A 21130-nucleotide genomic window follows, 5' to 3' on the forward strand; every position below is an offset into this window, starting at 1 on the left:
TTTGTCTATCAGTTTATTCAGTCAATAACACTAGTCTTTGAAAATGAAAGTTATGATAAAAGGCAAATGTCTAAATGGAACTAAAACATTAAGATGAATCTAAATGCAATCTTATAAACATGCAACTAAAATAAATCCTGTGTGTTTCAAACCAATGATCTTTTCTCCTAAACGATAGATTCATAATAAAAGACAACAGGGGAGTAATTGACAAGGTGTTAAGTAAACATTTCTACTTGGTGTGAAATGAATACGCAAAAGGCGTATATCAGATATTTATCCACTGGATTTGCAAAATAGCAATCATATTCCGAAAAGAAATAATTACTGATTAAATGATAAGGTGATCATCTGGTGCAACCTAGAAATACATGATAAAAACAAGGAAAACACTGCGGTTCATACAATAGTAGTCATAAGCGAGCATACAAAACATTATTTTAATACATCAAATTGTTCTAAAGTCTAGCATGTAAAGTATATAAAAAAAAGACGAGGTAAAAAGATGCCTCTGAAATAATTTGTCAGTTTGGTTGGAAAGAGATGGCAGTCAAAGAGCCCTTGTATTGACAGTCGAGTTTGACCTACAGATTATTTGTTGAGGTAACAACTGCCTGAGTACTGCATCCAACTGGTCAATAGCAATGGCTTGTGTTGATAGTAATTCATTTGATCTTTTCTTCTAAAAATGACCCATATATATGCCACTGACGATCGTTCTGAGGTATTATTGGGAGATATTATAACCGTTGTGCGTTTGTTACAAAATAATAATTGATGTCCTGTACAGACTGTCAGGTCCACATACCGTACTAAACAACAATAGACCAACTGAAGGGTCATCACTGTGTCCTAAAACACCACTTTGTCAGACTTATGTTCTTTTTTCTGTTCTGACCTCAGAAGCACCATGGGGTCAAGTGTAGTGTTTAGACTATAGTCTACAAGTGTTCACAAGAATAGAGGAGAACACTTATCAACCCTGAATGAGAAGGGGGGGTGGGGGGGAACCTAGTACTGCCACCTACTCTGAGACATGAAAGAGTAGTTCAGAGAGAAAAGAAGGAAAACCATAACAGGCTGTTGTTGTGAACATGGGATGGCAAGAGTGAGGAAGTCTCAGAGTTGAAGGTGCTGGTGTCTGGTTGGGGAGTGTGTGAATCCTGTTGAGGCTCTGATCTCAGCACTCCCCAGCTGGCAGGGGAAGATTGGCAGCTGCTTCCTCAAGTCAGAGAGGAGGTCAGGGGGTCAGGTGGGCGGGACAAGAAGAGGTCCCTCATCATGGCTGGGGGATAACATGAGAGAGAAGGGGAAGAGGTGGAGAACTGAGGGGGATTGGTCATCATCACCTATTTCAGTAGATATTAGCTAAGTTGAATTTGGTAGGTACAGTATGACAGGCTTCATGTCTGGCATTTGCGTACTAAATATTTGCCCAAGATACAGTAGTACCATGACGTGTGTTTGTACCTGCAGTGTCACATAGTCCCTGGGCTTCACCGAGGATGGGGTCTCTGTCCGTCAGCAGTTGGGACCGCCTGTGGGGGATTGGCCCCAGCTCCAACTCTGGATTGTCTACATCCTCTAGGCAGTCCTGAAACAAACAAACCATTTCAACTTAAATAACACATCATTGTGCATGAAGTCATTTTAATGATACCTTGAACAAATGTTATCCACTGTTCCCAACCCCCTCCTCCGACAACCTTAAAGGCCCTCACCAGCAGGGCATAGCTGAGAAGCAGTTTGTGCTGGATGGGGGACACCAAGTGTCTCGGTCTCTTGTCCTGACTCATCAGCTGGGAGGGCATGTCTTCATCCTGCTCATGACTTCTGTGGAAGTTACAGTTTGGAACGTTCAGCAACACTGTCCCTCCAAAAACATCCAAACACCACCGTCTTGTCACTCCAAAACACCACCGTCTTGTCACTCCAAAACACCACCGTCTTGTCACTCCAAAACACCACCGTCTTGTCACTCCAAAACACCACCGTCTTGTCACTCCAAAACACCACCGTCTTGTCACTCCAAAACACCACCGTCTTGTCACTCCAAAACACCACCGTCTGGTCACTCCAAAACACCACCGTCTGGTCACTCCAAAACACCACCGTCTGGTCACTCCAAAACACCACCGTCTGGTCACTCCAAAACACCACCGTCTGGTCACTCCAAAACACCACCGTCTGGTCACTCCAAAACACCACCGTCTGGTCACTCCAAAACACCACCGTCTGGTCACTCCAAAACACCACCGTCTGTCACTCCAAAACACCACCGTCTGTCACTCCAAAACACCACCGTCTGTCACTCCAAAACACCACTGTCACTCCAAAACATCCAAACACCACTGTCACTAAATCCAACCGGTCGTCTTGTCTCTCTCACTGGTGTGACCCAGACAGCAGTGGGTCAGTAGACTAGATGGTTACCGTTTCCTGGTAGCAGTGGGGGGCTCTGGGGAGGGGCTTTCAGGGGTCTCAGGGAGCTGGACGCTGAGCAGGAAATCATCATCCATGGAGATATACGGAGCCAGCATGTCCAGATCAACCACGTCCATGTCCTACCAGCACAGGAGACAGACTGCTCAATCCCAGGTATAGGCTCCCTCTTACTAATGTCCCTCTCTCAAAATAGTTTGAGGTATTGAAGAAATAGGAAAGCACTAGAAATCCAGCTCTGTTGTGTGTGGTCTAGCTAGGTAATTGTGTGGCGACCATGCAACATCATTATGTGTTCAGCTGTATACTGCATGTACCTCAGGCTGGTTTCTCTTCTGTACGCTCTCATCTGGACAAACGGCAAACAACTTCGCCACCTCGTCCTCTATTGGCAGCTCCTCAACGGGGATCTGACGAGGACAGATATATAGTGGACTCCTCATCAGTGAGAACACTAGACTCTAGATACTGTATCTTTACTGACATTTAAGAATCAACTAAAGTTCTTACCAGCGCTGGTGCTGATGAGGTGAGCTTGCTGAATATGGGTGAGAGGAGCGTCCACAGCTCAGGGGTGCACAGTTCCTGAGGGAAATCTGGGGCGGAGTCAGAGCTTGATGGAAGACCGAATGACGGCTCCGCAAAGTCTGCAGAAACACATGTCAAGGCACAAACATAAAAAGCCCTGTGAGCACTCATGACAGTGAATTAATTTGTAGTAAGTAAGCTTCGTCTGAGCCAGAATGGCCCATAGGGCAGGAGGCTGCTTCTGTAGCATGAGGCAGCTTGATCTACTAGTACACTAGTCTGTCGTAGGGCCTCAGGCCACAGAATCTTTTGGTATTCCACCGGGGAACAAACTCCCAACCTTCCAATCTCAGGGGAGACACTAACCACACGTTAGTATAGTACTACGGTGTGAATTAAAGTTTGAGGATGACCTGTGAGGGGTACGATGGGGTCTCCTGAGACAGGGGACAGTTGGAGGAGGTCCTCTGGGTTCTCCTTCAGCTGGAGGGAGAGCTCTCCACTGCTGCTGTTGTCACTGTCACACACGGTCTCCTCGGAGGCCTCAGAGACAGGATCACTCTTCAGCCCACAGCCAGTCTGCTCTACTGAGAACACCACATCCGCCTGCTCCACCACACTGAGAGAGAGACACAAAGACAGACAGACAGTGACAGATGATAAGTATGGAGAAGATGTAGGGTAGGGAGAATGGAAAGGGATGAACATATGTGTCATGAAAAAGGAGATGAGGAGGTGGGGCATTACCTGAGGATAAAGTTAAGACAGACCACAGCCTCTGGTTGAGAGGTCTTGTTGTTGTAGATGACTGTAGCCTGGGTCTCTGCCCACACGAAGCCCCCACTCTTAGCCAGGAAACGGTATAGACTGGTGCACACCTGGCCTTTGGACAGAACTGAGATGGGGGGAGGGCAGTGGGTAGGACAGGTCAGTGGATGACAATTAGAAATGTACACAGATAAAAACATGTGTATACACCCACCGGCACGCACGCACACTTCAAGTTGACCACTTCACTGTAGCACTCCTAAAAGCTAGTAAAGCGCATGCCCCGCCCACCTCAGGATTCCCCTTTCCAGCCATTACTTCCCTGTTTTTTGTGTGGTGTAAAATACATTTGTCAAATAATTGTTGCTGGGTCGATTTGTTTAAAAAGAAAATCAATGCCCATTCCTTGCTTGTACAATGCAAATTTCCTGCGCTAATGTCTGTCATGACCGCTCAAACACATGCTGGTTCCCTTCAAAATGTCAACAGCGATATGAAGATTTTGATCGGAATCTTTTACAACGCCGACACTTGGATGGGGATTAAAATGCACAAAGACAATATTTATACCACAAGACAGAGGAGAAAGCGATCTTTCTACAGGTGAGTGTTCCTTTATGGGCCAGTTTAAAAAAAAGTTATGATTAAATCATTTGAAACGTTCACAAAGTAACTCACCTGCAATGGAAGCCACTCCTGAAAAGGAACAGCCAAAATCTCCTAAATACGGGTTTCGATCTTCCACACAATGTAAACTATTTGTGCGTTGGTAAATTATAGAGAACAGCATTTAGATTATAAAACTGGGGGTTATAATTTTCTTAAAAAGAACGTCACCAAATGTTGAATATACAAGAGGATTTGACAAAAAAACAACCATGAATATGAGTGGAATCTACGGTGAAAGCTTTAGGTTGTCACAAAAGAACAATTTATGTCAAAGGTGAAACCTGAATTCCCACCAAAACTGATGGATTACATACATGTCTGTTATTATACAATTGTTTCTGATATAATTCACTCAATATTTGATGGATATATATATATATATTTTTTTTTATCAAAAAGCGTTGAGTATGTCGCTCCATTACGCAGCTGTTACATTTATCAGAACTCTATGATGATTGTTGCTACTCAAAGCCTCAGTGGTCTGACGATAGACTATGGATGTTTCTCAAAATGCATACTACCATACCGGTCTAAATCAAAGTATGCGAAACGGAGCACAGAGGGCACTTCTCGAATGCGTACTCCCGTTTGAATGTATTTTGAAGCATGCGTCGATACAAGCTTCAACGGAAAGTATGCACAGATATATGATGCAACCACGTAAAAGAAATACGCACATTTCTTGAAAATCAATGGCAGCCATTCTTTGAGCTGAAGCGAGAGAAAAATAAACTCAGACTTTGGAATTAAATGTTGCCCAATCACATCTCATGTGTTGTCAGAATACAATATCTATCTTGATACATTAATAAATACATGCTGCGTTAATTTTGGGATGTTACCCTGCCTACAATACCCACAGTATTGTGCGTAGATTGCGAGCCCAGACACAGCTTTATTGCATTTTGGTACACCAGAAGTTCAATTAATTTCCAATGGAATGCCACGTTTGCCTTGCAGCGTTGCGTTGCAGAGGCAGTTGCAGTGCGTTCTGTGTGGTAACATACTGTAATGACCTGACTAGATCATAAATGAACAATTGTCCAGACAGAGGCTTGAGTTTGCGAATTGACGGTTTATTGAACCAACTTTACACAGGCTACTGTTTGGGCCGTAGCACACGCCAAATAGATGACAGATAACCCACAAGCCAATCGTGACCTTCTCTTGTGAAGCCCAGACGTAAGAGAGAGAGAGAACAAAGGCTGAACCTGGTCTTAACTTCCAATGCCCAACCCCCCTCCACGCCACTCCGCCAACCACCAGGATGCCCGGCATCAGAACATTCCAGGCATTCCCGTGATTGGCAGATAGCAGGTTGATTGACATGTCGGACCCCGCGAACACCGGGTACTGGTCAGTACAACACAACCAACCAGCCTAGCACATAACACACAGCTGTCTGTGCGGGTCGCTACAATACATTGTATTTATCGAACGTAAGCCTCAAACTGTCTGGTAGACGGCTTGACAGAAATGGTAGCAGAAGGCGAATGTTGAACTTTTGTTGGACACATATCCAGATGATGCTGCTTACTATTTCGCATAATAAAACTATCGGTCTGATCAAAGCGTAAGTCAATAGGTCTAACTGGCTAGCTAACAATTATTTGTGGCCAACTACCCACGAAGAATTGACATCTACCTTGCAAAACATTCGTTTTAGGTCATTTTTGCCTGCTTTAACTAGCTGGCTAGCTAGATTATAATGATTCACATTTATTAAACCTTTATTTAACTAGGCAAGTCAGTATAGCTAGCTGATAATTATGAAGTAAAATGTTTGCTTTGTGTATATCTTGTTTAGTCTCCTTTGTTGCCATTACCCTGGCTGGAAGAAGGTTCAGTGAATGGGGAGGTATAGTGTGAGGTAATACAGTAGGGGGAGTGTGAGTGCTTCTTAAATGTCATGTTTTATGTGTTCTCCACACTCTCATCCTCACAAGAACATGCTCAAGAGAACGTCCTGGGAGAATGCACTCAGAGCATGAGATTGTGGAGCATGGTAGTATATGCATATTGAGAAACACCCCTATGCATTCGAGCAGAGCCTAGCAGTAGCTCTGATGTCTTTGTCCATCGCTCTATTCACACTGATCAGTCTGCTTCCCACATGCACCCAGGAGGAAAGGCTGAACAGTAGCATATCAAGTCTGCCCGACAACAGCTGTCACAACAACACGTCGTTCCCAGTACTCACAGTGTCAAGTTACTTATGCATCACTCACAGGCATAACACGTTACAGTGTTACACAGACTCTCATAGTACTGTCATTTGTCACATGATAAAGTTACAAAGGAGACTAGGGCTGCAGTCCAAACACGTTATTTTGACCCCCCTCAGCCCTCGTGCTAGTCACTTTCCCTTGGGGGAAATCCCAGTCTAAACCGGATGCAGTTTGATTGACAGCGTCATGGCATTTTGGTACACCAGAAGTATATTCATTTCCTTGCAACTGTCTCTGCAACGCAGTGCTGCATTACGTTCTGTGTGGTGCAGATGTTGGATTTATTGAACGTAAGCGTCAAACTATCTGGTAGACGGCTTGACAGAAATGGTAGCAGAAGGTGAATGTTGAACATTTGTTGCACACATATCCAGATGATGCTGCTTACTATTTCGCACAATAACACTATCGGTGTGATCAAGACGTAACGTTGCCCCCTCAGCACTTGATTTTGCTCAAGGGAGCGAGTGAAGAACTAATCACTTGTGGGGTTTGATATGACCCACAATTCAATGCAAACTGTAGTCACGTCATACTTCGGTGGCCGCAAAGTGTCGCATTTAATCAAAACTGCTGCATTTTCGGCATGTCAGATAAAATTATATGAAGCTAGCTTGCATTAAAAAATATATATATACAGATTACATTGATTTTATCATTGGCAAATTGCTTAGTGTCGTAATGAGGACCCTATAAAAAGGAGCTAGCTTCATAAACATGTTTGGGAATTCTGAAATGTATTGGAATAAATGACCAAACTATAAAACTAGCTAGCCAGCTGTAGCTGAGGGTTTAGGGCCGAGGGCTGTCTACTTTGAATTTGGACTGCGGTCTAGTTCAGTGAAACCAATGTTTTAGCATGGGCCCTTCCACCTACAATCCACACTGCTCTCAGAGACTCACGGATGTGCAGGCTCTTGGTCACATGATCTGAGTCCAGGGCATGATGGAATTTGTAGGCAGATTTGCCAATCAGATCTTCTGGCTCGTATCCTACTAGCTCTGACACCCTGGCAAGACAGTGGAGACAGAAGGACGTGTCAGGGGTGAGAGGTCAGCTTGGAGTCAACAACCAGAGATGATGTAGAGAGGGAATGGTATAACATGGTATCTTAATCTGCTGGGGTAAATGAGTTATGAGTTATTGTAATTCTATGAGCCCCGCTGAGAGTGGTTAACAATGGTTATAAACTTTCCCACGGTATGGGGATGACCCCCTCCAGCTGTCTGTCTGTGTGTAGTGGGAAATTATTTTATTCAATGATTTCCTGTATTTGATTTGTTAATGATATGTTATAAATATAATTGTATATGTGGAGAGACCCCGAGGGAGACATTCCCCTAGGAGGTGAAACTGGAATTAGCCATGCTAATATCATGTTAATTTTATTTTAATTTCACCTTTATTTATTAACCAGGTAGGCTAGTTGAGAACAAGTTCTCATTTGCAACTGTGACCTGGCCAAGATAAAGCATAGCAATTCAACAACAGAGTTACACATGGAATAAACAAAACATAGTCAATAATGCAGTAGAACAAAAGAAAACAAAAAGTCTATATACAGTGAGTGCAAATGAGGTAAAATAAGGGAGTTAAGGCAATAAATAGGCCATGGTGGTGAAGTAATTTCAATATAGCAATTAAACACTGGCATGGTAGATGTGCAGAAGATGAATGTGCAAGTAGAGATACTGGGGTGCAAAGGAGCAAGATAAATAAATAAATACTGTATGGGGATGAGGTAGGTAGATAGATGGGCTATGTACAGGTGCAGTGATCTGTGAGCTGCTCTGACAGCTTGTGCTTAAAGCTAGTGAGGGAGATATGAGTCTCCAGCTTCAGAGATTTTTGCAGTTCGTTCCAGTCATTGGCAGCAGAGAACTGGAAGGAAAGACAACCAAAGGAGGAATTGGCTTTGGGGGTGACCAGTGAGATATACCTGCTGGAGCGCGTGCTACGAGTGGGTGCTGCTATGTTAATGACATGTTTGGTTAAGTCATTTTCTTCTGTTAGTCTATAATTATCCGTTTTAACTGACTACTGATATCTTTTAACTTCTTAAAAACAGACCTTTGACCTGTTTAAGTGCCGATGGTATACTTTCTGGTAATCTGTGCCGACGGTGGCTAAGGCCACTGATTTAGCTGCAGTCTGAGAATATTTAATGACCTTGTTGACAGAACAGTTGTCTGCTGATAATGGATGAAGGGCCTTATCCGAGGAGTCCAGGCAGACTTTTTCTATGTTGGAGGTTGTCTCCCTGTTGCAACATGTATGAAATCTAATTGATTTATGATTGACTATATCAGCAACTGCTCCTCTTTTATTCAGGGGTTGGGAACCAAAATAATTTTCCAATCATTCCGTTCTGAACAGAACTCCTATAATATAATAAAGTTCTGAACCGGGTCAAATCCACCCAAAAGTAATGGTTTATTTAGTTCCTTTTCGTAATTTTTTTAAACTTGTGAAATCAACATGATTTTACATTCAGCTCATTAATTTACTCCACCAATTAGCGTGGATAGAGAAGCTTGCTACGGAACAGGTGAGCAAGTAGTTTACATGTTGTTTGATTGGGCATACAAGTGCAGGTGCGACTGAAATTTCATGAGTGGTGAGAGAGCGAGAAAAAGGGGTGAACTTTTAGGGGGCTTGAATTTCTGAACATCATGGCATGACTTGGAATGTGTTTGGGCTATTACTAGCATCAGCACTTCACTGAATTACATCATTATATACTAGATATTATGCATACATTTTAAACAAAAAATATTATTAAACGGTTCTCAAGATTTGAAAATAACGGTTCTGTTCCGGAACACTGGAGATTGAACACTCGTTGCCGGTTCTGTTTCCGTTCCTCGAAAAATGTTGTTCTTTTACGTTTTTTTGGTGCTGTTCCCCGAACCGGTTCTAACCCCTGCTTTTATTCACTTGACAATCCCCTTTACAGTGCGTGTGTGTGTGTGTCAGAGTTTCTGTTCGGAAAATGTGACAGCGGACATTTGACCGGCAACATTTTAATTGACCAGATATTTGAGAAATGTACCGGACCAATATGCACTAAGTGCGTAACCTGATTAGGGCGTCTACCCACGGTGCTCAGAGTGACAGAAACCACTTTTAGAATATGGTAACTCGTATTAACAGAACATGCAAGTCGAGGATGCAACGATGTGTGGTCCTTCTTACTGAATTCTGAATGCAATTAACGGGAAAACTTTTGTTTTGAAATTAGTTTTGAACAGTCATCCAACTCGGAATTCCAACGCGGGCCTCTTGCTAGAGCTCCGACTTTCAAACCTAAAGATCACGGATGTCATGATTTGACCTCGTATTTTCAGAGTTCCCAGGTGCAGCAGCACCTCTTGAGAGTTCTGACAGATTTTCCACTCAAAGGCTCTGTATCTGTATGCGGGTGATAAATAAGATACAACGAATATACTGTACACACGCACATATTAAATGTCACTAGATTATGCAAATTAACCTATAGACCGCATGCCCTGTCAAACGTATTTCCATCTGCAAAAAAATCTAATTAACTTGTTCGAACAAAAGCCTGCTATTACCGGCTAACGGAAACCCTGGGGTGTATGTGTGTGAGGTTTCTGTTGCCGTGTGTGTGTGTACTAGCCTAAAAGTGAGTGTTCGGTCTGGTTTAATCATGGGTGTATTCCTTACGCCGATTCTGTTGCAAAAACGTTTTGCAAACAAAACTTCACTCCAAACGCTGTTGAGTTGCATTTTGTTCTTAAACGGAAATTGCAGTTCAGTCGTGTCGCTCTTAAAAAGAAAATGTTTTTGCGTCTGGAAGAAGTTGGAAGTGACCCCAGTGACTTCCCTCCACTATCAAGCAGGGTTTCCCAAACTCTGTCCTGCCCCCCCCCCCCCATTCATTCATTTATAGATTGGCAGCTGGAGCCAAACACTTTTCGGATTGGAATGGCAACGCGTGGAAATCATAACATTTAAATCAACTACAACTTCCGTTTAAGAACCCAACATATTTTACATCACGTTGAAGAAATGTTTTGCAACAGAACCGGCACAAAAGAATACAACCAGTGTGTGTGTGTGTGTGTGTGTGTGTTCGCTCAGCCTCACCTGCCATCGCAGTGTGTGAAGCACAGGTCCATGCTGTGTCGAGTGAGGAACGTGCTCCGGTCCAGGGGGAACTCCACACTAGACGGATGGGGGATGGGCTCACACAGCACTGTCATGAAGCTGCCTGCAGGAGGTGATGAATCCTCGCCACTGCAGCACACACGCATGTGGCCTGTACAGTGCAGCACCTGGGGGCCACAGACTGCAGTAAGATAACAATGGCTATCCATATATACTTACAGGGCACATGAATGGGCATCAGGACCCATGTGAAAGTAGTAGAGCAGGGATGGGGGACACAAATCTGAACTCATCATAAGGGGCTGCAGTTGCTCGTTTTATTTTGTGTGGGAATTGATACGAGGGTCTTTAAACTAAAATGGGGGCCACGTGTAGCCCATCTCTGTTGTAGCGTCAACTCAGGGCAGACGGACTATGTTAAGCAACATTCACAGTGGGGCTTGAAGCTAGACATGCCCTGTTAGAAGAAAGTGAAAACATTTAAAGGATTCTTCAATAGAAGAGTAAGGCTCCCATCCCGAATGGCACCCTATTCCCTATAAAGTGCACTACTTTAGACCAGAGCTCTGGCGCAGACCAACTAACTGAAAGATGGAGAGGTACTAGAATGACAGTGTTAAATTGGGATGTGGCACCCTTGTAACATGGCCAAGAGTGAGAACACAGACTCACCCCAATAACACACCTCTACTGGAGTCCAGAGCGTAACTGAGTCAAGGCTTTCTGACCGTCATGGTCTCTGATGGACCCCTGCCCTGTGTGTTGGTGCACGTGTGTACACTTGTTTTCCTATCTTATCAGTACCCCAACGTCCTAACAACTCACCCATATGTCCTGACAAGGTAGGAAAACAACTTTTTTGAAAAGTCAGGACTTCTTTCATGTCCTGAATTTGTTCACATGCGATTTTAAGCTTAAGCGTTAGGTTTAGAGTTTGGGGGTTAAGGTTATGTTTAGGGGTTAATGTTAGGGGTCAGGAAATAATATGATTTGTAATGGTCAAAAATGTTTACTCCACAAAAAGTCCAGAAATGTTAAGAAAATAAAGCTGTGTGTTATCCCCTGGATCAACCTCTCGATGCTGGACACCGAGCCAAGCAGAAATGAGAGAAGCAATAGGGGACACCATCTATGCTACCAATGATGTAGGCAAGCCATAGTCACTCCAATAGGAAAGAACGTAAGGCAGGCTGGATTAAATAAGAGAACCAGACTCATAAACCAGAGAGACATGGTTACTTCCCCATGTCTCATCATTAGAATATGATTGGAGAGGGTACAGACAACCCCCTGATATCTAGGCCAGCCAGCCAGCCTGTCCTGCCAGAGATACCTATAACCTTTCAGCTGGATCAAGTGTCCTGGCCTTCATCTCATGGTAATTGATGTCTCTCTAATGTCCTAGCAACGTCACTGGAAACAGCAACTTGGGCTACATATGAATCTCACTGAATGGTGAAAGACGGCCCTAATAGGGTTGGGCGGTATCCAGATGTTCATACCATCCTGTACCATTCCGGGGTATTACCGCTAGCGCCCCCTAGTGTGCACTATTTCTCTCCATAGCGGACACAAGCTAAATGTTAACAAGTGGACATAAACTAGTGTTCCAGCTCAACCAATGTTCTTTGGCCGTTTTTCAGCCTTGGGTGAATTTTGACTCGTTCTATTGTCCAGCCTAACAGCAGGAATCTTGATCAAGGAGGGGACTCGTCTCTGCTGTAAATCTCGCAAGCTAGCAACTTAGCAAACCAAATGTATAGCTGGAGAAAATGTATTTGGCACATCCTAGATAGTCAAATGTATAGTTAGTTATAAGATAATTAGCTAGCAAACAGTTGTGAGTTTCAAGTGTAACTTGATCACCTCTCTGTGGATCGATCGGCACGTCACAACGCTTCCATTTGCTCTGTGTGCTCTTTGCAAACCAATAAACCACGTGACTGACTCAATCAGCTGCTTGGGGAACGACTTCATAATGAAACAGGCAAAATGAAGAACGCCATCTGCTTCATATATTAACCTAGTGCACAAGTTGACAGCAGGTACAGTGCATTCGGAAAGTATTAAGACCCCTTGACTTTTTGTTATGTTACAGCCTTATTTTAAAATGGATTAAATAAAAATCGTCATCAATCTATACCCCATAATGACAAAGCGAAAACAGATTTTTAGAAATGTTTACATAAATATTCAGACCTTTTGCATTGAGACTCAAAATTGAGCTCAGGTTCATCCTGTTTCCATTGATCATCCTTGAGATGTTTCTACAACTTGGGGTCCACCGGTGGTAAATACATTTGATTGGACAAGGCACAGACCTGTCTATATAAAGGTCTAACAGTTGACAGTGCATGTCAGAGAAAAACTCAAGCCATGAAGTCGAAGGAATTGTCCGTAGTTCTCCGAGACAGGATTATGTAGAGGCACAGATCTGGGGAAGGGTACCAAAAAATTACTGCAGCATTGAAGGTCCCCAAGAAAACGGTGGCCTCCATAATTCTGAAATCTAAGAAGTTTGGAACCACCAAGAATACCTAGAGCTGACCGCCCGGCCAAAACTGAGAAATCGGGGTCGAAGGACCTTGGTCAGGGAGGTGACCAAGAACCTGATGGTCACTCTGACAGAGCTCCAGAGTTCCTGTGTGGAGATGGGAGAACCTTCCATAAGGACAACCATCTCTGCAGCACTCTACCAATCAGGCCTTTATGGTAGAGTGGCCAGACGGAAGCCACTCCTCAGTAAAAGGCACATGACAGCCCGCTTAGAGTTTGCCAAAAGGAACCTAAAGGACTCTCAGACCATGAGAAAAAAAAGATTCTCTGGTCTGATGAAACCAAGATTGAACTCTTTGGCCTGAATGACAAGCGTCACATCTGGAGGATTCTTGGGGGCAAACGTACCTTCCAGGTGGCAGACTTTATGTTGACAGTGCGCCCTCTACTAGTCAGAGTGCTCTTCATCCTAAGGAAGAAGTTAATCTCTGTGTGTTGCTGCGCTGGTTTCTTCTTGGACACACCTGGGTTGGAGAGATGGTAGAGTTGGAACCTATGTGAGCATGCATGATGAACATAGACACACACACACACACACATATGCATGCAGTCACTCACTCACACACGTACGTATGAACGCACACACAAACATACAAAGGGTGGTTTGTCTCACCTGGCCTAGGCGCCAGGAGATCCCGTAGCTCCTCTTGGTCACATGGGTGGACAAAGTCATACACACTCTGACCCAGCAACTCCAGCTAGACAACATAATAACAATACAACCATGTCAATACAATACCACACAGGCCCCTTCCCATGAATTACAGATTCTGAAAAGCTGCAGTGCAGGTTCTCTCAAAATACTAAGTCAGAGAATATCACACCAGGTGCTTTGTAGCTTGTATTTGCTAACTTCTACAAACAGGATGATGTCTGTATTTTCTTGGCAATCCAACCAGACTCTTAGATTTGTTCTGCAGGGTAATCTATGGCACCATTAACTTTTAGCTCCCACTTCACTATTGTGGGATGATTATTTGTAATGACTGTTGATTGTATTATTACATGGCTACACTTCAATTTATGATTAAACAAAAAAATACATACATATAAAGTTAAGAAAAGTGGAAAATATATATATATAATTCTGTAGAATTTGAGGATTCTCAGAGACAACCTATTCTGAAAAGAAAGCACGTATATGGAGCACATACACTATATATACAAAAGTACGTGGGCAACCCTTCAAATGAGTGGATTCGGCTATTTCAGCTTCCCCCATTGCTGACAGGTGTATAAAATTGAGCACACAGCCATGCAATCTCCATAAACAAACATTGACAGTAGATTGAACGTCACTGAGCTTTTCAGTAAGGCCAAAGTGGCACCGTCATAGGATACCACCTTTCCAACAAGTCAGTTTGTCAAATGTCTGCCCTGGTCAACTAAGTGATGTTAATGTGAAGTGGAAACATCTAGGAGCAACAACGGCTCAGCCATGAAGTGGTAGGCCACACACGCTCACAGAACGGGACCGTCGGGTGCTGAAGGTCGCAAAGTGTGAAAATCGTCTGTCCTTGTTTGCAACACTCACTACAGAGTTCCAAACTGCCTCTGGAAGCAACGTCAGTACAAGAACTGTTCATCGGGAGATTCATGAAATGGGTTTCCTTGACCAAGCAGCCACACACAAGCCTAAGATCACTATGCACAATGTCAAGTGTTGGCTGGAGTGGTGTAAAGCGTTCTCTGGAGTGATGAATCACGCTTCATCTGGCAGTCCCATGGACGAATCTGGGTTTGGCGGATGCTAGGAGAACGCTACCTGCCCGAAATGCAAAGTGCCAATTGTAAAGTTTGGTGGAGGAGGAATAATGGTCTGGGGCTGTTTTCATGGTTCGGGCTTGGCCCCTTAGTTCCACTGAAGGGACATTAACGCTACAGCATACAATGACATTCTAGACGATTCTGTGCTTCCAAGTCTATTGCAACAGATTGGGGATTTCCTGTTTCAGCATGAAAATGCCCCCGTGCACAAAGCGAGGTCCATACAGAAATGGTTTGCCAAGATTGGTCTGGAATAACTTAACTGGCCTACACAGAGCCCTGACCTCAACCCCATCAAACACCTTCGGGATGAATTGGAACGCTGATTGCGAGCCAGGCCTAATTGCCCAACATCAGTGCCCGACCTCACTAATGCTCTTGTGGCTGAATGGAAGCAAGTCCTTGCAGCAATGTTCCAACATCTAGTGGAAAGTCTTCCCAGAAAAGTAGAGGCTGTTATAGCATCAAAGGGGCGACCAACTCCATATTAATGCCCTTGATTTTAGAATGAGATGTTCGACGAGCAGGAAGTGTATCATGTCTGCATTCTACTAAGTCTTTAACTGATTCATTCTACCTGACTATACTCAATAGAACTTTGTGGATACAGCCTGATTGTAAACACATGGGAACAACGCACAACAGCAGTTGAATTGTAAACGGCTATAGTACTACTATATGCCATCTTTTTATTCAAAAGATTCAAAAGATTTACAACAGTGAGTGCATTCATTTTCATATGGATCGCCCCAGTGGGAATCGAACCCATGACCCAGACGTTGCCAGGAACATGGGGCTGTATGTACCTGTGGGATGCCCAGGTGTTTGCTGACGCTGTCACCCAGGTAAATCATATCCCCCTCCTCGGTCATCACCAGGATGAAGCCTGCCAGCGCCCGGGGGTAGAACCCATCCACCGTGTCCTCGTCCCCATCTGTGACGCGCTCCTCACTCGTGTCCCCTGCAATGACATAAAACACACGTCATTAGAAAACACACCCCATGTCATATCAGAACCTGCTTGGCCTGGACTACCACCATTACATTTACATTTAAGTCATTTAGCAGACGCTCTTATCCAGAGCGACTTACAAATTGGTGCGTTCACCTTAAGACATCCAGTGGAACAGCCACTTTACAATAGTGCATCTAAATCTTTTAAGGGGGGTGAGAAGGATTACTTTATCCTATCCTAGGTATTCCTGAAAGAGGTGGGGTTTCAGGTGTCTCCGGAAGGTGGTGATTGACTCCGCTGTCCTGGCGTCGTGAGGGAGTTTGTTCCACCATTGGGAGTTGGTTACTACTTGGAAAGTAATAAAGAAAGTAGGCCTGGCTCTCTCAACCAGTCACAGTACAGGACATGGACATACAGTGGGGCAAAAAAGTATTTAGTCAGCCACCAATTGTGCAAGTTCTCCCACTTAAAAAGATGAGAGGCCTGTAATTTTCATCATAGGTACACTTCAACTATGACAGACAAAATAAGAAAAAAAAATCCAGAAAAATCACACTGTAGGATTTTTAACAAATTTATTTGCAAATTATGGTGGAAAATAAGTATTTGGTCAATAACAAAAGTTTCTCAATACTTTGTTATATACCCTTTGTTGGCAATGACAGAGGTCAAACATTTTCTGTAAGTCTACACAAGCTTTTCACACACTGTTGCTGGTATTTTGGCCCATTCCTCCATGCAGATCTCCTCTAGAGCAGTGATGTTTTGGGGCTGTTGCTGGGCAACACAGACTTTCAACTCCCTCCAAAGATTTTCTATGGGGTTGAGATCTGGAGACTGGCTAGGCCACTCCAGGACCTTGAAATGCTTCTTACGAAGCCACTCCTTCGTTGCGCGGGCGGTGTGTTTGGGATCATTGTCATGCTGAAAGACCCAGCCACGTTTCAGCTTCAATGCCCTTGCTGATGGAAGGAGGTTTTCACTCAAAATCTCATGATACATGGCCCCATTCATTCTTTCCTTTACACTGATTAGTCGTCCTGGTCCCTTTGCAGAAAAACAGCCCCAAAACATGTTTCCACCCCCATGCTTCACAGTAGATATGGTGTTCTTTGGATGCAACTCAGCATTCTTTGTCCTCCAAACACAACGAGTTTAGTTTTTACCAAAAAGTTCTATTTTGGTTTCATCTGACCATATGACATTCTCCCAATCTTCTTCTGGATCATCCAAATGCTCTCTAGTAAACTTCAGACGGGTCTGGACATGTACTGGCTTAAGCAGGGGGACACGTCTGGCACTGCAGGATTTGAGTCCCTGGCGGCGTAGTTGTTAGAGGAAATTATAGTTTAGATGATTAATTATGTATACATTATTGATTAGAACCATTTATTCTAATACTATTATGTTATGGTATGAAAAGTTATTGGTTAAGCTGTTACTGAAAATGTAAGCAGAATGAATTAATTGTCTGGGCCTCTTGGGAGGTTAACGGGGGGAGCAGGCTATAGCTTGTCCGACAGATAAGAAATGTCTGGGAGACGTTCCAGGCCTGATGAACAATGGGCTCTTGTGAGAATCGGAGAGAGGGGGGATAAACTGATGATGTCATGTTCAGTTTATAACCTGTGGAAAAATGTGTATGCTTCAGTACTCTCTGGAATTAAACGCTCTTACCTGGCTTTTGAGACTGGTCTCGATCTACTTCATGCATAATTAATGAACTTACACATCATTAATGAATTAGAAACGAGTGCGAAATTGGTTTTGGCAATTAAAGCATAAAGGAATTTAAAATTCCTCTATCAGTAGTGTGTTACTGATGGTAGGCTTTGTTACTTTGGTCCCAGCTCCCTGCAGGTCATTCACTAGGTCCCCCTGTGTGGTTCTAGGATTTTTGCTCACCGTTCTTGTGATCATTTTGACCCCACGGGGTGAGATCTTGCGTGGAGCCCCAGATCGAGGGAGATTATCAGTGGTCTTGTATGTCTTCCATTTCCTAATAATTGCTCCCACAGTTGATTTCTTCAAACCAAGCTGCTTACCTATTACAGATTCAGTCTTCCCAGCCTGGTGCAGGTCTACAATATTGTTTCTGGTGTCCTTTGACATCTCTTTGGTCTTGGCTATAGTGGAGTTTGGAGTGTGACTGTTTGAGGTTGTGGACAGGTGTCTTTTATACTGATAACAAGTTTAAACAGGTGCCATTAATACAGGTAACGAGTGGAGGACAGAGGAGCCTCTTAAATAAGAAGTTACAGGTCTGTGAGAGCCAGAAATCTAGCTTGTTTGTAGGTGACCAAATACTTATTTTCCAACATAATTTGCAAATAAATTCATTAAAAATCATACAATGTGATTTTTTTTTTCTCTTTGTCTTCTTTATCTGTCATAGTTGAAGTGTACCTATGATGAAAATTACAGGCCTCTCATCTTTTTAAGTGGGAGAACTTGCACAATTGATAGCTGACTAAATACTTTTTGCCCCACTGTAACTGGCCAATGGGAGCCCACCTGAGCGGAGGTGGTGCATGCGAAGGAAGCTGAGCGTCACCCTCATGATGGCAGCCTTGTCCAGGTCGGCGGAGACTCTGCGGGGGAGGGGCAGGGTGTGGGCCAACTTGTAGAACAGCTCCGTCTCCAGACTCCGCCTGCAGCGCGCCGCATCCCGGGAACGCACCTTCCTCTGATCCGTACTTGACCTGAATAGAGGGAAGAGGGAGAAGAAAATAAACGTGAGGAAGTGATAAGATAGGAAGAGAAGTAGAAGAACAGACCAAGGCATACTGAGGAGGTGTTCATTCTGGAAGATAAATCCTTTGAGATTTCTTGACATCCCTGCGCTCACAAATGTAATCGAATTTTCCAATGTGTGAAATTCTAACCAATCAAAGAACTAAAACCCGTTAAAACAGATTTCAATATATTTTTTCTGTGAAGTCAGTCTTTGGGTCCACAATGCCAAACTAGATATTTAACATCCACTTCGTTATCTATAGTGTAATATCCACTTCCTTCTCAGACACCAAACAAAATTCTAATTTCAAACATTGGTTTAATACTCTTCATTATCAAACTTCTCTGACCTTTTTACTCTCGCTATCACACCTCCATAACCCAATAAGCAAATATGGAAATATTCAAACTCACACATACAAACAGATGGAACCAAATGTATTTCCTAAATTGTTTCCGCTTTGATTCAGCATGTAGGGGCCACCATTTGTAGTTTACGTGTTCACCAAGTCACACTATGCCTGGGAGGGAGAAGAGAAACGATCCTACCTAAACCACAGCCCTCAAACTCCTCTTTACCTCCCTCCCCTGATTTCCTCCCTCGCTCCACGGGGACACAGGCAGGCTCTGTTAACTTGTTTATGGCATCTGACCCCAATAGTCTCAAAGAGCTACTGAGATTGTGCCCACTTCTTTCCCCCTGGCTTTTCACAGGAAGTTTAAAACAGATGTGATGTGTATCTAGATGCATGACTGCAGGCTGGGTGAAATGGTTCAGGAATTCTCCCCAATCTGGGTTTATCCAAAGAAAATGTCATTGATTATATAATAACTGTAACAGATCCTTACCAGCTGAGGTAATATGAAGTGAGTCATGAGTTTCGTCATTGGCCAGGGTGTGACAGAATGTGCTCGGTTTGATTTGAACATGGTCAGATATATAAGTGTTCTCAAAGAATTAGCAGGCAACATAAGGGCACATCCACGGTAATGGAATTGCACTGAGATTCAGATTTTTCACATAAAGGTATGCTAAACTAAAAACATTGATTTCAAAGTTTAACAAACCACACAACTCCATCCACAATAACTACTTTTAACAATTTACCCTGAACATATTACAAAAAAAAAAAACATTACTGGAAGAACTGTGCAGATGCAAAGTTTATTAACAGAAGTTTGGTAAAAATCTCCCTTTTTATGTGACCACGTTTTTCAAAATAATTTTCTCCGAATTAAGATTCAAAAGGTGCAGAACTACAGTAAGTAAAGTGGATTTACACCCGGTAACAGAAATGTGGTAACGGAATTCCATCATGGGTCCCTGATCTGTACCACACAGAAATGCATAATTATGGATGCCATTCTCTTCATGGTGATGCATACTAAATATGAACACAAAAAAGGTAGAAATGTGCAATATCCTCCTTCGCATATTTGGGTATTATTCTACACACTTGCTATGATTTTAATGCCATCCGCTACCAAACAAATATGGTTGGTCCAGACCGGACATAATCTTAACCAATCATAGAAGTCTCTGTTTCACAAGTTTGGACATCAAAGTACAGCTCAGTAGAATACAGTACAGTGTGGGACTGATTTCTTCATTCCGCTCCCGCTGCTTTTCATTCCACGCCCGCCCGCTCCCACTGATGTCTTGTCCGACTCCCACCTCCACCCGCAAGAACTGGTCCTGAACCCGACCACAGTCCCACAAAGTTATTTTATGTGTATGTGAGGCAGCTTGATTAGCAGTCCTGGTCTTTAGTTTTGAACAGTTTGGGCTACAGATGAGCGGTTTTCTGCATTGTTAAGGTGCAACCAGGGACAAAAACCATGCTCTGTTTGTTTCTATAGCAGAGGCTATGCCCAAAGCCATACATAAAGAAATAAATTACTTTGGCTAAGCCTAATCAGACTTTCCTGTGCTAATTGTTTTCAAAGACAAAGTAAAATAATCCAAATGATGTGTGCCCCTCAAATGATACAAATGTAACAGCCTGAGCGCACTGGACCTGAAACAAGGGTACAGATGCAACCATGTGCCATTTAATGTATCTGACCGACACTAGTGCTCCCAAGTCAAAATTCCATGTGCATTCCACATCTACAAATGAGTTTCTTAAAAAAAAAAAAAAAATGTCTAATCAAGATTAGGAAAAGTTTCATGGCACACTTAAGAATTACTCAAGGCACACCAGCGGGCATCGGAAAACCGGTTAGGAACCACCGGCCCATCATACCTAAGAAGTTAATTTCCATGGAAAAACAACCATGTGATTCTCCGCCCATGCATATAGCCTACAGCAGGGCTTTCCAACCCCGTTCCTGGAGACCTACTGGAAG

General features: G+C 43.4%; 1 protein-coding gene across 1 annotated transcript in view; it reads right to left on the bottom strand.

Annotated features, from left to right (window-relative positions):
* LOC115136932 (hypoxia-inducible factor 1-alpha-like) overlaps positions 1–21130 on the bottom strand; it is a 26016-nt gene continuing 4886 nt past the window's right edge. Inside the window, exons 2-15 of the mRNA XM_029672854.2 lie at positions 18560–18747; positions 15897–16051; positions 13937–14021; positions 13672–13787; positions 10747–10934; positions 7539–7645; positions 3718–3865; positions 3384–3589; positions 2953–3089; positions 2760–2852; positions 2434–2564; positions 1722–1833; positions 1471–1594; positions 1–1285 (exon numbers count right to left, since the gene is read on the bottom strand). Coding sequence (XP_029528714.1) covers positions 1224–1285; positions 1471–1594; positions 1722–1833; positions 2434–2564; positions 2760–2852; positions 2953–3089; positions 3384–3589; positions 3718–3865; positions 7539–7645; positions 10747–10934; positions 13672–13787; positions 13937–14021; positions 15897–16051; positions 18560–18747 — 1852 coding nt within the window. The 3' untranslated portion in view covers positions 1–1223. The remainder of the gene's footprint in view (positions 1286–1470; positions 1595–1721; positions 1834–2433; positions 2565–2759; positions 2853–2952; positions 3090–3383; positions 3590–3717; positions 3866–7538; positions 7646–10746; positions 10935–13671; positions 13788–13936; positions 14022–15896; positions 16052–18559; positions 18748–21130) is intronic.

This window comes from Oncorhynchus nerka, linkage group LG11 (assembly GCF_034236695.1).
Source record: "Oncorhynchus nerka isolate Pitt River linkage group LG11, Oner_Uvic_2.0, whole genome shotgun sequence".
Lineage (NCBI taxonomy): Eukaryota > Metazoa > Chordata > Actinopteri > Salmoniformes > Salmonidae > Oncorhynchus > Oncorhynchus nerka.